This window comes from Cuculus canorus, chromosome 10 (genome assembly GCF_017976375.1).
Source record: "Cuculus canorus isolate bCucCan1 chromosome 10, bCucCan1.pri, whole genome shotgun sequence".
Classification (NCBI taxonomy): domain Eukaryota; kingdom Metazoa; phylum Chordata; class Aves; order Cuculiformes; family Cuculidae; genus Cuculus; species Cuculus canorus.
This window is the reverse complement of record NC_071410.1, coordinates 21302989-21322005: the sequence shown is the minus strand read 5'-3', so window position 1 is coordinate 21322005 and position 19017 is coordinate 21302989. Positions and strand designations below refer to the sequence as shown.

General features: G+C 52.2%; 1 protein-coding gene and 1 long non-coding RNA gene across 2 annotated transcripts; one reads left to right on the top strand and one right to left on the bottom strand.

Moving 5' to 3' along the window:
• Positions 1–3191: 3191 nt before the first annotated feature.
• On the bottom strand, positions 3192–7569 carry LOC128853131 (uncharacterized). Its single transcript, XR_008451422.1, has 4 exons — positions 7134–7569; positions 6491–7018; positions 3541–3631; positions 3192–3336 (listed from the first exon to the last, which is right to left on the bottom strand). It is a non-coding gene; the product is annotated as an uncharacterized LOC128853131 (long non-coding RNA).
• Positions 7570–12592: 5023 nt separating this feature from the next.
• Positions 12593–18910, top strand: LOC128853130 (uncharacterized). The gene is made up of 6 exons (XM_054075462.1): positions 12593–12660; positions 13760–14089; positions 14219–14491; positions 14664–14723; positions 15974–16025; positions 17094–18910. Exons 1-6 carry the CDS (start codon positions 12603–12605, stop codon positions 17095–17097), a joined length of 777 nt encoding a protein of 258 aa, XP_053931437.1. The 5' UTR covers positions 12593–12602; the 3' UTR covers positions 17098–18910.
• Positions 18911–19017: the final 107 nt, after the last annotated feature.

Sequence of the window (19017 nt, the reverse complement as noted above, 5' to 3'; positions counted from 1 at the left end):
GCAGGGCGCTTGGCAGGGCTGGACTCCCAAGCCCCCGTGTGCCACACAGCGGGGCAGCGCCAGCGCCCATCTCCCCCATCCCACCCACGGTGCCGGGTGTTACTCATGGGCCGGGTGCCGTCATGGTGAGGGGGTGGTCGCAGGACAGGCGGTGGCAAAGGGCCTGCGGGTACCTGGGGAGGGGAGAGAAAGGCTGGGTGAGCTCCAGGGGGGACACGGCACGCAGGCAGCAGCGAGGAGACAGGCACTGCCCTGTAGGGAGTTACCACGTCTGCACAGGGAACTGTCGGGGGCTGAGCCTGGTTTGTCCCCCACCAGCTTAACACAGTCTGTTTGCTTCCAGAACCGAGGGGCTTGGAGCAGGGAGAGCGGATGTCTGTGGGCTGGGACCACCTCAACCTCATATTAGGCACCAGAGAATCCACAGAGGGGAGCGTCCAAACACCACCACAAGCACATGAACTGCGCCTGCGTACACCCACTCCACTGCAGTCTCATGCACCCCAGTCCCGTGGGATCTGGGCATGCTGGCAAGGCCAAAAGCAGCAATTACGGTAGTCTTTACTGGGATGGGATTCTCCCAGCCTGGGAGCAAGTGCTGAGCCCGGGGCATGCAGCCATCCCATGGGTTTAGTATACGCTTTGTCACCGCTGCCTGAGGACCCGGACATGCTCACCTTGGCCCTGCCACCCACTCCGAATCCTGGCAGCCGCCCAGGGCTGGCAGAGACAGGGAGTGAAGGGCACAGGTGCCCACATCTGCCATCCCAACCAGCCCTCACAGCGCATGCCTCAGTGCTAATTACACCCCTGTGCCTCGCCAGGAGGGCAGCTCACAAGCCAGGTCCGCAGGGCACTGCATGTCGCAGCCCTGCCCAGGAGGACAGACCTCCATCCCCAGTCCTCAACTCAGAAAGGCTTTAGTACCCAAACCGCAGTGCTGGTTTGGGTGGGCCCTGTCCCGCAGGTGTCCCCTCCTCTGGCGTGGGGAAGCTGCTGCTGGCTCCTGGGGGAGGAGATGGCCCAGCTGCATCCTCACCATCTCCACAATCTGCTGCTAAATTGCTCCCGTGCCAGGGTACCACGCTGTCCCCGATGGCCAGAGAGCACGAACGGGGCGAGTGCTGTCCCCAAAGTCACCTGCCCTGTGCCCATCACACTCTATTTCAGCTGCTTCATGAGCTGCCTCTGCCTGTGACGCCTTGTCCTTGAGCTGCTTCAGGGCATTCTTACAGCGCTCCAGTTGCTTCTGGGCAGGCCGCAGCTCCAGCTGATCCAGCTATGGATGGGTGAACCCCCTCAGCCCACTGCCCTGGCACGGGACGTGGTGGTCTCTGAGGGGAGAAAAGCGGTAGAAAGCAGCACACGTGGGTATTCCACCACCACCCACATTGCTAACACCACTGTGTTTTCCTGCAGTTTTGGTGTATTTTATTTTCCTTTACTGCTGCCCACTAATGAGATCCAGGGGCACAGGATCTCTTGAGGACCAGCCTGGGCCCCGGCTGCCGGCCCAGCTGTGGTTTGGCTGGCCCCCGAGGTACCCTTCCAGTGATACTGATGGAGTGACTTCTTGCTGGGCCAGGAGGCATCCTCAGGGCTGCCAGCCACCCTCCTCCAGGCTTGCTGCCCCCCCAGGGGTGTGCTGTCTGCCGCAGCTGGGAGTGGCAGTGCCTGGGCAGACACCTCTGTCTCCCTGCAACTCATCACCCCCCATGGGTGGGAAAGGCGGCATTGGGAGGGCAGGTCTCCTGCTCATGGCCAGTGCAGGTGCCTGCAATAATACATGCACGGCTTTGGCAGGCACAATGACGTCCACAAGCTGGAGGACAAAGCTCTTTGTGTGCCTGCCAAAGACAGCCAACAGATCGATCAGAGAGCCTCATGTGGACCATTGTGCAGGCTGGATACCACAAAGTTCTGCACTAATGCTGCTTCCTGGGTATCCTCAAGGTAAAGCCCAGCTTCCAGCGTATCAAGAACAGCAGGGGATGGACAGCACGCTCAGATCTTAAGCAGGGAGGCTGCCCGCTGCATTCACGGGCACCAACCCCTAGGCTGGTGGCAGGCATGCTGCAGGGTGACAGATTGTAGGCAGCTGGGTGTCCAAGAACTCCCCCTCTCAGGCAAGCAACCCCTGATGCTGCTGCAGGCACTGCGATACTGCACTCTTCAAAGTTCTCACCGGCCTGCACCAAACAGCAGATGGAAGCCTCCCAGTTTCTTGCACCTGGGTCACTCAGGCTTGCTCTCAGCCTGCCACACAACGCACCAGTAGAACTGGGGCATACATCATCCCAGGTGTCCAGGCGGACTGCACAGCGCTCCTCCAGCCCCGTGGCGCGCTGCAGGGACCCGGGGGAGCCAGGAATCATGGAGCCTCCCACCAGCTCCAAAGCAGCACCTGTCACACTAGAAAAAGAGAGGCCACAGACACTCAGTAGTCCAGGGAGTGGTCTAAGTCTCCAGGCCCCCCATGAAGAAAACTGTCCCAGCTCCCTGGGCCTGTGATGTGCCATAAAGACATGGATACATTTAGATCAGATACTGGGACACAAAACTAGTACTCCAGAGACACCAAACAACACTGTTTATTTGGTTATGAGGCACGCAACGAGCGTAAAGGAAGAAGGAAGGGACGCAGCTAGGAGAGCGCCGGGGAGAGATAAAGAGCAAGCGAGCGCACAAGAGCAAGCACTGCCACCACACATCTGTGGTATCCAGCCAGTCCGATGGGAGAACATTCCATGGTTGTCACCCTTGCTCCGCCCTTTTATACACCCAGGACCACAGCCTGCATATGGAGCAGGTTTCATGAACTCCACTCGTTATTTTCATGCCAAGAACACGCAAATGTTCAGCCACGTCCAGAAAATGTGCACATGTCCACACACATCCACGTTCTGACAATCTTGTTCTGTACCTGTTACCAGGGCGGGCCCTGAAAAACATCCTGCTGAGCACTGCAGCCCACGTGCAGTCGTCAAGGCAACGAGATGAGACCTTCAGTTTAGGCACTGAAACACACCAGTTCTTTCCACAGTATACTACACTACCCAGATGCGGCCCACCCAGGCCCCTCAAAAAGTAACACCCCCCCTCCTCCCGCTCCTCCCTACAGGGCTTCCCCGCACAGCTCACATGAGCTGCTTTGAGTACACCTCTTGGGTGCCTGGAGTGACAGGTGCTGATCGACAGGCCTGAAACTGCATGACTCATGGGTGTTCCATATTCCACCGCTACATGTACTGTTCAGTGTAACTTCCCACATTGCTACCATGAACGGAGCTGTATCGTGCCATTTCTAATACACAGGAGCGTACCACTTTCATTGTGCTGCGGAAGAAAAGAGACTGACATGAAAGTTGTTTCAACAGCCCCTTAGGTTAAAGACAAAATATCCAGCTGCTTCCTTGGCCAATTCGAGGAGGAGTCGGGGGTAGTAAGCAGCTGGAGCCCAACTCTTTTTGGGGTGACACAACTTGTTTGTTCAATGGTATAAACGCAAAGCCCCTCACAACAAAGATTAGGAGACCTCACCCAGGCTTGGATGCACCATGTGGGCTTCCCAATTGCAGTTCTCCACATCCTCACCGCCAAGAAGAATCCGGTCCCCCCAGTGACTGCAGACCTGGATGATGTTAAAGAGAGTGGACATCTGTTTTTCTTCATCACTGTAATTATTCTCTTATGATAATCATTATACGTATCACCTTTATAAGCTATTGCTGTTACCTTGTGACTGATGACTACTAATAACCCACTTTCTTTCTTAAGTGTGATAACTCAAGAAAAACTTCATTTGACTAAATTTGGGCATTCCTGATTTTTTTTTGCTCAAGGCTGACGAGTATTCAAGCCTTGGCAATTATTTTTTGCTGAAGACTCCTCAATATTTTAGGATTTGTGCCTTTCTCACAGCTTTTTGCAAAGACCCCCTCTCCTTATGATAATGCAGTGCCCCAGCTGCCTCAGGCAAGCCAGACTGAGGAAAACCCTTCAATGCCTCCAAGTTTGGGAATCAAGACCTGCAGCTAGGAACTCCCCTAGCACAACCCCAGCACCACCAAAAGCCTTGTGCTTAGCACGCCAACCTCGCTACCACGCTCAGGTGACATGCACACATGAGCCAGCTGAGACTCGCACCCAGATAGCACCAGTGACGGATGACTGGTCACAATCCATCGCTGACACTTCTCCTGTCCTCACGCAGCTGGGGCCCACGAGCTTGCTCTCAGCCCCACTGCACGATGCACGAGGAGCAGAACTGCTGTCATAGGCAGTCATCCCAGCTCTCCAGGCACATTGGACAGCACTGCTCCAGCTCCACGGCCACTCTACATGCAGCAGGGGCACATTGGGAAGCAGACATCAAGCCACTCCCTCTCACTTGCCATTAAAGCAGCAGCTATCGAGGGAGCAATAGAAGTGCCCTTGGTCACGCCAAAGAAACCCTCCCAGCTCCCCATCATGAGGATTCTCTACACACTGACATATCCCTCCCCCTCTTGAAGCTGCTGAAGAGGGCTGCTGTCTTTCTGAGCGGGGTGGAGGGGGGACAGAGGAGATCTGGTGGCCACTCCACATCAGCGTCCACATCAAAGCCCACCTGTGCAGCAAGGAGGAGTGGGGGAGAATGAGCCATTATGTCTCTGCCACTCCTTTGCCTATCAGGATGACTAAAGTGGCACCTGGTCATCCCCTTATCAGATTTACACCATAGATTTCAGAACAAAGACTTGGAGGTGATCCTCAAACCAAAAGTATTAATAAGATTTGTGAAAAGAAATCAACATATGTTGCACTTGGGTGATTTAGACTATGAGTTTTTGTGATGGAAACATCCTGATCTACCACCCTGGATTTTCTGGATTCCTACACGTTGGTGGGGGTTAAGCAACTCCCTGTGTCCTGTACCATCAGGCGCCACTGACCAAAGTAAAGGAGATGGGCTGACTGTAACCCGAGATGTTATCACTCCAGAACGGACTATAAGAGAATAAGAGGAGCAAGCCTTAATCGGAGCTCCCTCTCAGCTGGTCTGAGATCCCCCACTGACGTCAACAATCGACGAACATCGAACATCAGAGCGTTTGCAGAACATCTGAAGACTTTATCACCAAACTCCATACAGGTCATATGGTCCCTCACAAATCCTTATAGGATGCTAATATTGGTTAGACTTAAGCTTAATATTCTTGACTTAGAATTGTAACATTATAGGTAATAAACTAAATGTTTAAACACAGTTCTGGGTCCTACTCTGTCTCCCTCGGGGTGTGACACGCATTTCACCTGGGGGCCTGCCAGTGAGAAGCCCACAGTTCCCGCTCAAAGCCTGGCTCCTTCTTGGGCCTCCCGGGACTGCTTCCTGTGGGGGAATCTAGGTGGCGGGGGACCCTGGTTAGGTACCCCAGGCTGCCACTCTAGGCGCGAAGTCATCCTGCACTGCGTGTCCTCATCCAACTTGGGGCTCTTCACTGGGGTTGAGTGCCCTCCGTTGCCTCCACTTCCAAGCAGGGCAAAGGGCAGCAGGTTTATGAGCAACCCCGCACCGCTGAGGGCAAAGCCCAGGTCACCCTCCTGGCATTTCCCCAGTCTCTGTCTGCTGGGAAGAGCCTCTGCCTGTCCTCCAGCCTCTTCTGGGGAAGGAAGGGATTCAGGGGTCAGCCTGGCCACAGGCAGTGACGCTGTGAGTGCCCACAATCGGGGGGACAGGCCTCATTGCCAGGCGATGCCCCCAGGAACCGTGGGCACCATCACAGGGTCCCTGCCTGGACCTTGGATCAAATTCTCCCTAGGGATGGCAGATGCCCGGGGTCCCTGCTGCCTTCTCCAGTCCCTCCCAGGCTACTCCCTGGCAGCTTGAACCACGCAGGCAGTGTGGGAGCTGCCACCGCTGCTCAAAAATACCCCAAACCTCCCAAGTCTTGGTGTGAAGTGGGGGAAAAAAGAACCAAAACAATTTCTGAGGGGAAAATACTAATTTTGTCTTCCTCCAACCCTCATTAAAAATGCAACCCTCCGCCCAACCCTCATTAAAATCCGTGGAAAACCTCCTCCTGCCTTTCCTCCCACTGCCTGTTATGGAGAGCCCTTGAATTGACTCACAAGCAAAGTGATGCCCTGTGCAGCTGTGGTTGGGGGGAGTTTGGGGAGGGCTGTGAGGAGATATGGGGGGAAGTTGCATTTTTGGTGAGTTTGAGAGGAGTTTTGAGGTAAGAATCACCTTTTGGGGGAATGCATGAGGGGATCTGGGGTAAAGCAATCACATTTGGGGGGCGCTTGAGGGGAAATTCGAGAAGGTTTGAAGTGAAAGTTGTGGTTTGTGGGGGTTTCGGGAAGGTTTAAAGTTATCATTTCGGGCCATTTGTAAAGACACACTTCCAGCTCCCCATCATGGGGTTTCCCTACACAGTTCAGCTGGGGGGACTGCTGGGACCCCGAGGAAGGGCTGGGGTCAGTAAACCTCCCTGGACAATCAGCCCACCTGGAGAAAGCCTCAGGGTTGGCTGCCTCTTCCTCAGCAGCATGGGCATTCTTGCAAATATCAAGCATCAGCGCACACGATGGTGTCAACGACCTGGGGGACAAAGCTCCTCATGCACCTGTTGAATGCAACAGCTTCATTAAAGCCTCCTCACATCGGCTACATTTTGTGGCTGGGATGCTGCTTGTTGACAAAGATGGTTGGCAGCTGTGTCTTCAGGAAGTACTCCTGTCGGGCAGATGACCACACAGGCACTGCAGGCAGGTGGCCAGGTGTCCCACACCTGCACGAAGCGCAAGATGAATCTTCCTCTTTTATCTGGGCTACTCATGCATGCTCTCAGCCCACCGCATAATGCATGAGGAGCAGAACTAGTGCAGTACGTTCATGGCCTCATCCCAGGTGTCCGGGCAGACCGGAGAGAGCTCCTCCAGCTCCTCTGCCAGGCTGTGTGCTGCCATGTTCTGGCAGGGCCAGGAATCAAAGAGTCAGTCCTTCTCACCAGCATTAAAGCAGTGGCTCTCATACCTGAAATAAAGACAGAACAAAGTCATCCACTGGTCCACAGACCATCAAATGTGCCCAGTCCCCTCAAGAAGGAAACCCTTCCAGCTCCCAGGTGAGCTTTCCCTGCACAGCTCACCTCCACTGCTGCAAGTACGCCTCCTGGGCACTCACACGCCTGTCCAGCGTCACTGCTGTCCACTCTATGCTTCCATCTCCTGTACTGAGCTCGGCATCCCTGTTTCACACCTGCTACTGAGGCCTCCGCCACCTTTTCCTGGAGCTTCAAGGGCCATGGTTCACGCTTCCAGGCACATACAGCAAAAAGGTCCAGTAAGTACCACGTAGTTCCTCTCCCAAAGCAGGGAAAAGGTCAATTACTGTAGGAGCTTCTGGCCCTCGCAGCCTCCCCACAGCCAAGAGTACTATTGGTGCTTTGCAGGAGAAGGAGAAGTTGACAGTCATCAGCCAGAACTGGGGCTCTTCTCTCCTGGACCTCTGGGCGAGGCAGGTGGGAGAAGGCGATGCCATGGTGCCTGGAGAGAGCGCACTGCAAGCTCTGAGGAGCATCTGCCACGGTGTTCTGCAAGGAAAGAGCATCAGAATGCATCCTTTTAGCATCCCCATTTAAGCAGTACCCCTGCAGTCAGCCATACAGCTGATCATTGTCACCAAGTCAAATACAGTCAGGACAAACCAGGGAACTCTCTGGACCGATCTGGTGCTCCGAAGAACAGCTAGTGGGTAACAGAAGCACGCGCCAATGAGGAGCTCTGGAATCCAAAGCTGAATTTGTGCTTTTACTCATTATTGTATAAGAAAGAAAACAAACTTTTAACAATTAAAATGAAGAGTCCTACGTAGTAACTCCTGTACAAGATGGCTGAGAGCTACTGGGATTAAGGGCTCCCAGTAAAAATGCTATCAGCTTTCCCATCCTGCCACCCAAACTGCCGCAGCTGCACTGGCCTGTAATTGCCTTATGATCAAAATAATCCTGCACTTCAAAATCACTCAGCTATTGCCAGACTCCATTTCAGATGGTAATACAGTAGGCATTTTAGCAAAGTGAATTACTTCACCCTTGTTAGTTAATATCTAACTTTATTTTGAACCTGGTCCAGAGATTCATTTTACTTTTTGTACTCGTAATGACATGATGGTAGGTATCAACATCCACTCTGTTGTGTTTCTGGTGGTTCTCAAGTCATGCAACTCCAAGAAAATTATAGCCTCTGGCACGATATGATCTGCATTAAGCTAAATGAAGAACAAATTAGCAACAACACATCACATACACCACCTGGTTCCAGAAACCCGGGCAACTGACAACTGAGCCGGAATTGGAAGTTGTTTTAGTAACTCCTCATCTTACTGTCTTTCGTGGGCTGTCTTGTTCTCACTCCCAGGAAAAGCAAATTGCAAATGGCTCTTCGGCAGGGTGTCATAAGCAGCTGTTGTACAACGTGGGACCTTTGCTTTCCTGTCAAGACAGTGCTTAAGGCCCAGTGACTTCTGATGAAAAGCACCCTTCCTGAGCTGTTCTACTACCTATTTTTAAGTCCCTATATTGATACTTTTGCAACGATTTGTGTGGCACTGGTAGGAAATATGTGGTGAAGATAACCACTCATTAACACAATGAATGAAGGAATGAATTCACTGAAGATTCACCACAGCTGACAAAAGCTTTACTAGGTATCCTGTCAGAAAGGCCTTTTAGTTTCTGCAAGGAACTTGAGCAGCAACATCAGGCATAAAACTCGCTACGGCAAAAGAAGAATTCTGCAGCAACTCAGTAGTTATGGCCTGCTAATCTGATTATGTTGTTCCACAGTATAAGCAAATTCTGCAAAGAGAGGTCTCAATATGCTACCCCACACAGATATCTGCATCACAGATATACCACAGCTGCAGAACAGCTAAGGATTTACCTCCCAGTGAAAGACTGAAGAAAGGAAGAGAAGAAGAAAGGAAGAGAAGAAGAAAGGAAGAGAAGAAGAAAGGAAGACTGAAGAAAGGAAGAGAGCAGAAAAAGGCAGCTGTAGGCCAAGCACAGTAATCAGAGGCACCAACTAATGCAACACATATGCAAAAAAGTAATCCAGTCAAATAAATAAAACATTGAAACATTTGGTTCCTTGGGCTGAAAACATTTTCTGCTTCAGAGGTCAACACATCTATGGTATTTCACATTCTGATTCATGACTTTTGTACATATGTCTATAAAGTAAGAAATCTGTATTTCTAAGGAGTTCAACTAGACTAAGGTGCCCACTGCTAGCAGTTCAACAGCTGAATGGTCTAGAGGTTAGTCCAGTGCACAGAAACTGTTACCACAGTTGCACATAGCCACAGTTCCTATCAAATTCCTATTTGCCTAATGCTACCAGTTCTACCAGGGAAATGCCAAGTCACTTCAGGAAGAGCAGCACTAGTAGTAGTTCAGGTTCCCCTAAAAATACCACTCTAAGGTATTAATGTAGGAAAACACCATAAGCCGATAAAGCTGACTTTTTAGGGCCTGCATCAACAGATGAGGAACTTGAAGCAGGGAACTAGAACAGCTTTTTTGGTCCTGTGGCAACTGTAAGGGCGCAACCAGAACTTGAGTCTCCTGAGCCCATGCAGGCTGGCTTAACCTAAGCCTCCTTGTAGCAAGTTATACCAAATGCTGTTCTATTGTCTCTCGAGACATCTCTGTCTTGCTTCAAAGCCCTCAACTACTTGAGAACTATGCACAGCACAGTACATGGCCCTCATCCCACTCCAGCACTGCTTCTCAGAGAAGGTATCTGCAGAACTACAGCTCTTTCTCATTTCTGTGACAAAAGTAGGACTGCATTCATCTTTCTTCCTTGAAAGACAGCTGTACAGCTCCACTGATTACAATGCATAAATACCTGGGACTCTAATTAAAAACCACACTGTTTCCCAGAAGAACGCACCAAGGCACAAGGATTTCAAGTTACTATCATTAATACAAAGCTTGTTGCCTTATCTGTGGTACCACAACGAGGAGAGGGTGTGCCACAGACCAGCCTTTCCATCCAGGAAGGTAAAGGAGCGTCCTCCCAACAAAATTCGGACTCTAATTAAAGTGCTTTTCCCCCTGCAGTGTGTCTGCACCACAGCAGATGGCACTGCTGAGACACCAATATCACTAGGAGTGATGTTCTAAGAAGATGCTGTCAAACTTTGAATACTGACTGTGCCTTACGTTCAGCTCAATAGCTTTCTGTGAAACACTTAGGACTCACATTCCCAAGGCTGTGGCATCTCTCTCCGTATCAGACAGCCAAGCATATAAAATTGCTTCTTCCTTACTTTGCTTCAGGATCACCCGAATAATTGACCTGGTAGCACTTTCTGTCTCGGGAACACCCATTCCTGGCTCATGCCCAGATGAGGACATGATGCACTGAGCTGTGGCAATTTGGGAATATGCTCAACCTTCACCACCAAGAGAAAAGGACTCGTTCAAACGTTGATTACAGCAAATGCCTGCTGAGCCCTGAACACTTCAGCTAGAACTTCAGTTCTCTTGCACCACGCAGCCCATCTCTCCCTTTTCTGAGCTGTGTGGGCAGACGTCACGCCAACCCACCTGGTCGAGTCCAAACCTGACTCTGCGGGGGGACGGGGGGGGGCGGACAGGAAGGGAAGGAGGGGGGCGTTCATCTGTGCAGTGACCCAGAGGCAACCTGTCACTCTCAGGGCAAAAATCAAATGCACCGTTTATTCTGGCCTGACAAAAAAGAATGGAACAAAATACTCGGGTGCATGAACGAGATATAGGGGTGCTGATACCGAAAACGTCAGCAAGTAAAACTCTCCAAGATTAGTTTTGGAGTTTTAGAAAGCAAGTGCACTTTATCAGGCCTGGGCAACATCTGGATGTGATCTCCATCAGTCATGTGCAGCGGGACAAGGGCTGTTACTGCACGTATTTCCCACTTACGTGCACAGGTATAGGTTTTCCCAGAAATCCTGTACACGTTCTGTTACTTTCCAAGGTCTAATTTTAACCTTATGAAACTTTCCAACAGTCTTGCTAATTTGGAGCTGGCTCCAGCACTCTGCTTGCCCTTGGCTTTTAAGAGATGAAGAAAACTCCAAACAGAGGTGACTACAGCAGACACATTCATTTAGCAGAAACTGTACCTCATACAGTACGTTTTCATTTTTAAAGGAAAAACAGTGTCTGAAATACACCGTTTTTATGAAAACAATGCACCAGAGAAAGAAAACAGACTATCAAACAGCTCTAATTTAACTCCACTTTAGCTCAGTTTAAAATATTCCTGGTTTTGTAACGGTAACTACTTAGAATCACACAAGAGTTTGGGTTGGAAAGGACTTCAAAGGCCACCCAGTTCCACCCCCTGCCATGGGCAGGGACACCTCCCACTGGATCAGGGGCTCCAAGCCCCATCCAACCTGGCCTTGAACCCCTCCAGGGATGGGGCAGCCACCCCTGCTCTGGGCAACCTGGGCCAGGGCCTCCCCACCCTCACAGCAAAACATTTCTTCCTCAGATCTCATCTCAATCTCCCCTCTTTAGCTCAAAACCATTCCCCTCATCCTGTCCCTGCCTTCCCTCACCAAGAGCTCCTCCCCAGCTTTCCTCTCGTGTCCAGTTACAGCAGCATCTGGGGGGACACTGGGAGGTCACCCAAGCACCAGCAGCCCCCTCCACGCTGCTGACGGCCTTGGAAGGAGTCTGAGGGGACCCAGTCCTTGCTCTAGGCTCTGAATGATGCTGGAAGGAGTCTGAACCTGCCCTCAGGAGGAACTTCTGCACGGGGGGCTCTCAAACCAGTTTGACTCAGCTTCGTGTTTCTCAACATATAAAAACCTCCATGGTTGGTTGTGCCAGATACCAGGGGCCACTGGACCACACAAAGCACCACAGCGGGCTTTGCTGCCGTAAAACAGCTGTGTCTATGCTGCTGAGGGGATGGGAACAATGCGGGGAAGGGGGAAGAAACCCACCTGCCTTCTATGTGATTGCAAAACCTCCCGTGGGAGCAGTGGGGAGCTCTGTGGTCCCCCCCGAGCCCCCAGGGCTGTGTCTCAGCCACTGTCCCGTCTCTCACACAGCCCTGCATTGTGCTGGAAGGATGCTCCAGCCCATCATTAAACCCCAACTCTTTGTTGCTGTTGTGGGCTCCTTCGCCTGCCCTGGACCCCCGGCGCAGGGAACCGGGTGATGCCATTGTCGCAGCGCCTGTTTTGTGGTGGGATTTGGGGGTTTTATGCAGTGTAGTGAGCAGAGCGGGGGGGCGAGGGGCAGCGTCTGCTGGCAGTGTCGGAGCAGTGCGAGGAGGTTGGATACTGCAAGGAGGGGAGCAGAGAGGGCGGGAGGGGAGGGAGAGGAAGAGGAGAAGAAGAAGAAAAGGAGAGTGGAAAGAGGGGAGGGGGAGGGGAGAGGAGAAAGTAGAAGAGGAGAGGAGGAAGAGGAGAGGGGAGGAAGAAGTGGAAGTGGAGAGCAGGGAGAGGAAAAGGAAGAGGAGAGGAGCGGGAGAAGGAGGAGCGGGAGGTGCCGGTAGGAGGTGCTCGGGGCGGTCCCGGTGCCGCCGCCCCGTCCCGTGCGGAGCCGCCGCCGATGCTGCCGGTCCTGCTCCTCCTCTTCGTCCTGCCGAGCCCCGGCAGCCCCGCAGCCGGTGGGGGGGTCACAGGCCAGTGGTTGTCCCTCTCCTCTCCTCTCCTCTCCTCTCCTCTCCTCTCCTCTCCTCTCCTCTCCTCTCCTCTCCTCTCCTCTCCTCTCCTCTCCTCTCCTCTCCTCTCCTCTCCTCTCCTCTCCTCTCCTCTCCTCTCCTCTCCTCTCCTCTCCTCTCCTCTCCCTCTCCTCTCCTCTCCTCTCCCTCTCCCTCTCCCTCTCCCTCTCCCTCTCCCTCTCCCTCTCCCTCTCCTCTCCCTTTAGCGGGGCAGGAATCTTTTCCTGTCTCCTTTGATGAGAAGCAAAGACAAATCCCAGGCTTGGGCAGTGCTTAATCCCATCATTTTCCTGGCAAAAAGGTTTTCATAGGATCATGGAATAATTTGGGCTGGAAGGGAATTTGTCAAACTTCCCATCTCTCTCACTTTGCTTTCTTGGCTTGTTCTTGCTGCAGGTCCTGTTTTTGCTGAACTGAGACTGTTTATGGTTTGACAAGTGGTGGGAGAGAAAGGAGAGATCTTCTCTTGCTCTCCCTGGAGAAAGGAGAAGGAGAGGAATCATAGAATCATGGAATGCTTTGGGTTGGAAGGGACCTCAAAGCCTATCCAGTTCCACCCCCTGCCATGGGCAGGAACACCTCCTACTGAGCTAAGGTTGTTTTCAAGGATGATTGGGAAGGTGTTTGTGGGCTTTCTCATCTCTGAGAGCAATTTCTGGCCAGTGATCCGATGGGAAATAAGCTTTTGTGCGTGAAGAGGGCTCCTTTAGCTTGGTCACCCCTGGGTTTGTGCCCCTGGCAAAGCGGGAGAGAGGAAAAAGGCTCCCCAGATGTGAGCTGAGAGCAGTCGACTCTCCCAGCTAGGTCTGAGCTGCTGGAGCTGTCAGATCCACGAGTTAAGGCAAAGAGCTGCATCTTTTGGCAAGAGATAGGAAGGGAGCCTATAAGCATCCATCAGGACCTCCTGCTTTTCCATGTTGCTGCTTAAATCCAGAAATAATGAAGTCCCCTACGCCGCTGTTGCAGGGCAGCTGAGCCAGGGAGGGTTTTGGCAGCTGAAGTTGAATCCCAGGCACTGTTTAGTGACATCTCATTTCTTTTTCAGCCCGCACGCTTTCTCCATGCTACTCTGCTAACCTCAGCCCTGCATCAGAGAGGCTGGTCTCGGCCGTGGGCTGCACTGTGCTTTTGACAGTCCCGCCGCTGAACGCCACCAAAGCTGTCTTCTGGGAATACAAAACTGGCTCGCAGGAAGGAGTTATCATCAGTTATGCTTTCAATAGACCTGCCAACGCATCTCGCTCCTACGAGAATCGCACCAAGTTTAATGAAACAGACTTCTCGCTGCAGATGGTGCTTCAAAGGGGAGATGATCGGCTGTACCGGTTCCGGTCCGGATCGGATGCCACGGGCTGGTTCCAGCTGCGTGTTGTGGGTGAGTGATGAGATAGCAAACCCTTCACTGCAGCTGGAGAGCTTGAATCGCTGCGGAGGAAGGTGCTGCTCTTCTGGCACCCAGGGAGCAACTGGTTTCAATGCTGACTGTCCTTCCGTGTCTCCCCAGAACCGCTGTCTGAGCCAGAAATTGTGGGCAACTCATCGGTGAACGCAGGAGGCAACACCAAACTGGTCTGCAATGTCCTGGGAGGGAAGGCAGATTTGTACTGGTGGAAGAAAAATGGAGAGCTGCTGCTGGGAAGCAACCACGTCCAGTTTGTTGACAACACTACCACCCTGTGCATCATGAAAGCGTCGATGAATGACAGTGGCTATTACGCTTGTGTGGTCCGCAATGAAGTCAGCCAGAATGAAACCTCCTTCCTGCTCCATGTCCAAAGTAAGTGGGGATTTCTTCCTGATGCCCAGGAAAAGAAACAGGGGAAGCAGTCCCCAAATCTCACCCAGTGTCTCTGTATCCCTGTGCCAAGTGGCAGGTTTTCGCTTGGAGGGTGTGGGTAAAGGGTTGCATTCGATCTAGGTGCAGAGACTGTGGATCTTTTCCTTTGCAGATGCTGCAAATGTGGTGTTGCCCATGATCCTGGCTTGTGTTTTTGTCGGCTTGCTCGCAGGTTAGTGCTGGGTGGGGCTGTCTCTTCACCACGTTTTTTTGGCCAGCTGGCTGCATCGCTGGTGGGCACTGCCGCAGATGCTGCATGAGGGAAGGGATGAGGTGAGAGGAGCTGTGCTGGCTGGTGGGGCTTCTCCTTGCTGGAACCGGGGTTTCGTAGAATCATGGAATGGTTTTAGTTGAAAGGGACCTTAAAGTCTCCTTGGAGCTTTCTCCTCTCCAGGCTGAACAACCCCAATTCTCTCAGCCTGTCCTCGTATGGAGGTGCGCCAGCCCTTGGATCATCCTTGTAGCTTCCTCTGTTTCCATTCCAACAGTTCCATATCCTTCTTATGTTGAGGATTCCAGAAGTGGGCACAATACTCCATGTGGGGCTTCACAAGAGCAGAATAGAGGGTTTCCCACCCAGGCAACTCATGGGCAGGGGCTGGGGCTTTGTCACTACCATCATTTCGTGCCAGGTGTCCCCAATCCGCACAGGTAAGGTTGACCTCCATGGCCTTCCCTTGCCTTCCTGCTCCCAGGCGTGGGAGGGAAGGTGGTCATGAAACGCCTCCTGTGTGTCAAGAGCAGGCATGAGATTCAACTTTACTTTCCTTATCTGGGTCAACCCCCTGCATAGTCCCATGGCTCTGGGGGATGTTGTGCATCCCTTGTAGGGTCAGAGTACCCCCGGCTGTGGTCTGCCCACAGAAGGGAAACTTGCTTTCTTACTCAGTGGCCTCGCTTCTCCTCCTTTTTTGGAGCTGAAGAGCCAGTCCCTGGGAAAGTGGGGATTTTAATTCTCAGATTAACAAGTGCACACTTGGAGAGGGGAAGGGAAACAGAAACAGGCAAATCTGGACCCAAGAAGAGGCTCTGGCAGTGTAAAAGAGAAGTGGGAGGTTCTCCCCAGGTGGTTTCTTTGGATGTTTTGCTATTGCACAAAGTTTTCAGTTTTTTTCCTGTGCAAAGCTTCCAGGCGCTGGGCAGGTGCTGGGGTAGTTCCTCGTGCGTTCTTGTTCTCGTTGTCCCTGTGACGCTCCCCTGTACCTGCCCACATGTTGCCAGAACCGGTGGCCAATTCTGCTCCCCAGTCATCATCTGGGCTGGGGCAAACACTGGGGCGATGGGCAGGGGTGGTTTCTCCAGATGCCAAACACCAGCTGATGGGCACTCCTGGCTCAAGGTTTTGTAGCCAAGCATTGCCACGCTTTGTCTGTGCACCATCTCTAGGGTATTTAATGGAAATGATGACTGCTTTGTCCCCAGGTGTCTTCGTCTGGTGCAGGAGCAGGGACCGCCCGTGTCGCAATGGCTGTTGGTAAGATGCCTTCAGCTCCTCTCTTGGGGCTCCCCCAGTCATAGCTACAAGCCCAAAGTTATCGTTGGCTGGAACTGAGAAGTGGGGCAAGTGGAAGAACTTGGAGTCCTTTGCCAGCTTCTCCTTGCAGGTGTAAGAGGCAGCTGGGGAGTTGCTCTCCCCACTCTGGAGGCAAAAAGGATTTGCTGTCCCCCCTGTTTAGTCCCCACTGGGATTTGCTCTGGAAGTATCTGTGATTCCTCCACCCAGACTGTAGTACTGCTGGCAAAGCAGGTGCCAGCATTGGGGAGTGCAGGCTCACCAGCAGCGAGGAACCTCAGAGCTCCTCCTGGTCCATCATCCTTTGCTCCATCACCTGTTCTCCCTCCACACTGGCTTTTTAATTCTCATTACACATTTCCTGAAGTCATGTGTACTGGGGTATAAGCAGAGGTCCTATCCCAATTACTCCCATTGCACAAACAGCAAAAAACTCAGGCTGTGTTTTTTTGGAGAGCAGAATTTTGCCTGGAGGGGTAACACTCAGCTTCTCCTGTCTGGGGCTCAGATGGGGCCAAGCTCTTGTTTCCAGTAAAGCTTTCCAGATTTACATCAGCCAAGCTGCAGCAGCCTCCGGGGTGGAGCAGATGCAGAGGCTGTGCAGACCCACTCGGAAATGTGCTCCTTAGTGTTTTTTTTGTTTGAATTATCCAAAAGGCTCCAGAGATTGTGGAGAGTGAGTAATTCTCAACATCTTCTGGGAGCTTGCTCACTCTATGACCACAGAGTGCTGTTAACTGAAGCTTCCCGGAGGGTGAGGATAAGGATACGATCCTGCAAGGATAGCAAACTCTTTCCCATGTTGTGGCCAGTCCAAAATAAGAGAGATCCTGGTTGTTTGTTGCAGCCAGTCCCAGGGAACTCCTCCCAGGTATAAGGTGGCTGAGGTAGCTCCTGAAATTTAGAGTAGAGCACAAGTCCAGCACTGCCACCGCCAGCATGTGACACTTGGCAGCTGCCTCAGAGGGGTCTAAGTGAGGATCCAAACCCAGGAGATGCCTTAGCTGGAGACCTTCCTTCTCATTGCAGGTAGAGAGCTGAGTGGCTGCACTCTCCCTGCCTTCCGGTGGTGGTGGTGGTGGATGCTGCCTGAGGAGCGCCACATGTCTGATGCTGTCCCAGCCTCTTCTGGGCTCACCTCTGAAATGGAATTACTTGGCCTGGCATCTTCACCCTGGAGAAAACTGGTTGCTCTCCCAGGAGTGCTGGACCTCACTTGCCACCTGGGCTGTACATGTGCTGGTGCAAGCTTGTCCTTCCCTTTGGCCACTCCTAGGGGTGATGGACCTTGCAGGTCATCAGGCCAGGGTGTTTGCACCCATCTTTCATTCTGATGGGAACAACCCCAGGTCCAGCACCAGGGCTGGGTGTTTTGGGTGCCCTGGTCCGGCTGCTGGGTGCTCACTTCTCTCTCAGAGCAGCTGGTGGCTCAGGAACCTCTCTCCTTGCTCCGGGTTGCTGTCAGGAAACGGAGAGCACAGGTGCATGTCTCTGTTGCTTGGGTCTTGTTTGTAGACCTGCTTTGCCAGCAAAGGGTTTTTCTGGCCAGGGGAATGGTGGGTTTCCCTCTCCTTGGAGTTACCCTTTCTCTTTGGAGAAGTGCACCTGGGAGAGGCTGAAATCATGCCTCATGGTGTGAGCAGTCTCTGAGAGGTCGTACACCTCTTTCTGGGGCACACAGGGAAATCACGGGCAGGCAAACTGGCTCATGGCTTGACCATCTTGGATGCTGCCTACTCTGTCCAGGGGAGATAACCAGGTATAAAGGGGCCGGCAGCACAGGGCCATCTTTCAGCCTGGGTTTTTGTGTTGCAATTAAAGTGTTCAAAGAATCAGAGCAGTTTGAGTGGAGTAAACCAGATTTCAACCTGAGTTTTAAGCTTCAGTGCAGGTTGCCAAGCTCCCTGTTGCACTCGCAGGTGTCAAATAAATGCAGCCACGTTTTACTTCTCTAAGGTTTTTGGAGAGATGTCTGTAAACCGTTTGGGAGATGTTGTGGTTTTTAATATCCATTGCTGCTAATAAAAGTGTGTGTTACCCCAGGTGATATTGTTGTGATCATCAAGGGTGGAGTATCTAAAGCTAGCAGAGACATGTGCTTCCCACTGTTGGTACCTGTGTGGGATTCAGGATTCGTGGTGGGTTGCAGGTGGTGGCAGACCTTGAAGATGCTGGATTTCACCCCATGTTCAACTCGGAAGAGTTGGAAGATTTCACCCAATGTTCAACTCGGAAGAGTGGGAAGAGCCGCTGTGCCCAGGGAGGACATCTGGCTCCTGCATTCCCACTGGAACAGCTGCCCAGGGAGGTGGTGAAGTCCCCATCCCTGGAAGTGTTTAGAAGACGGGCAGATGAAATGCTTAGGGCCATGATTTAGTAGTGGACAGGTACAGTTGGACTTGGTGATCTCAAAGGTCTTTTCCAAGCTAGGGATTCTATGATTCTTCATCCCCTCCTTTTCCTGGGCAGCCCGGATCCTCCTGTGGCAACTGCAGTTTGGGGAACTGAGCTGGGGTTAAAACCAACCCAACAACCTTGTGCTGAGGCCAAGTGAGGGTATTTTTAACCTGAATCAGTTCGCTGAGTCACAGGAACCTGGCAAGCAGCTGTTCTGGCACAGCCCATAGTCCCAGGGATAGCTGGGCTTGGGAGAAGATGCCACCGAGGTCAGAGATGTTTCTGAGGTTCACCCTGTGGATCATTTACAGGGGAAGTTTCAGTCTGGAGGTTAATCTGGTGGCCTTTTACGTGGATTTATGCACAGTAGCTGTGTTTGAAATCAGAAAAGCCTTCTGCAGGCCATAGGAAATACCTTTGTGCATTGTAACAGCCAAATCTGGTGGGGAAAAACAGCCTTTGGGAAGGACAGTACGAACATGTGGAGTTTCAATGTGCTCTGAATAGATGAGTCCCTGTTTGAGTTTGCCAAGCAAACAGATTCCTACTGGTAAAG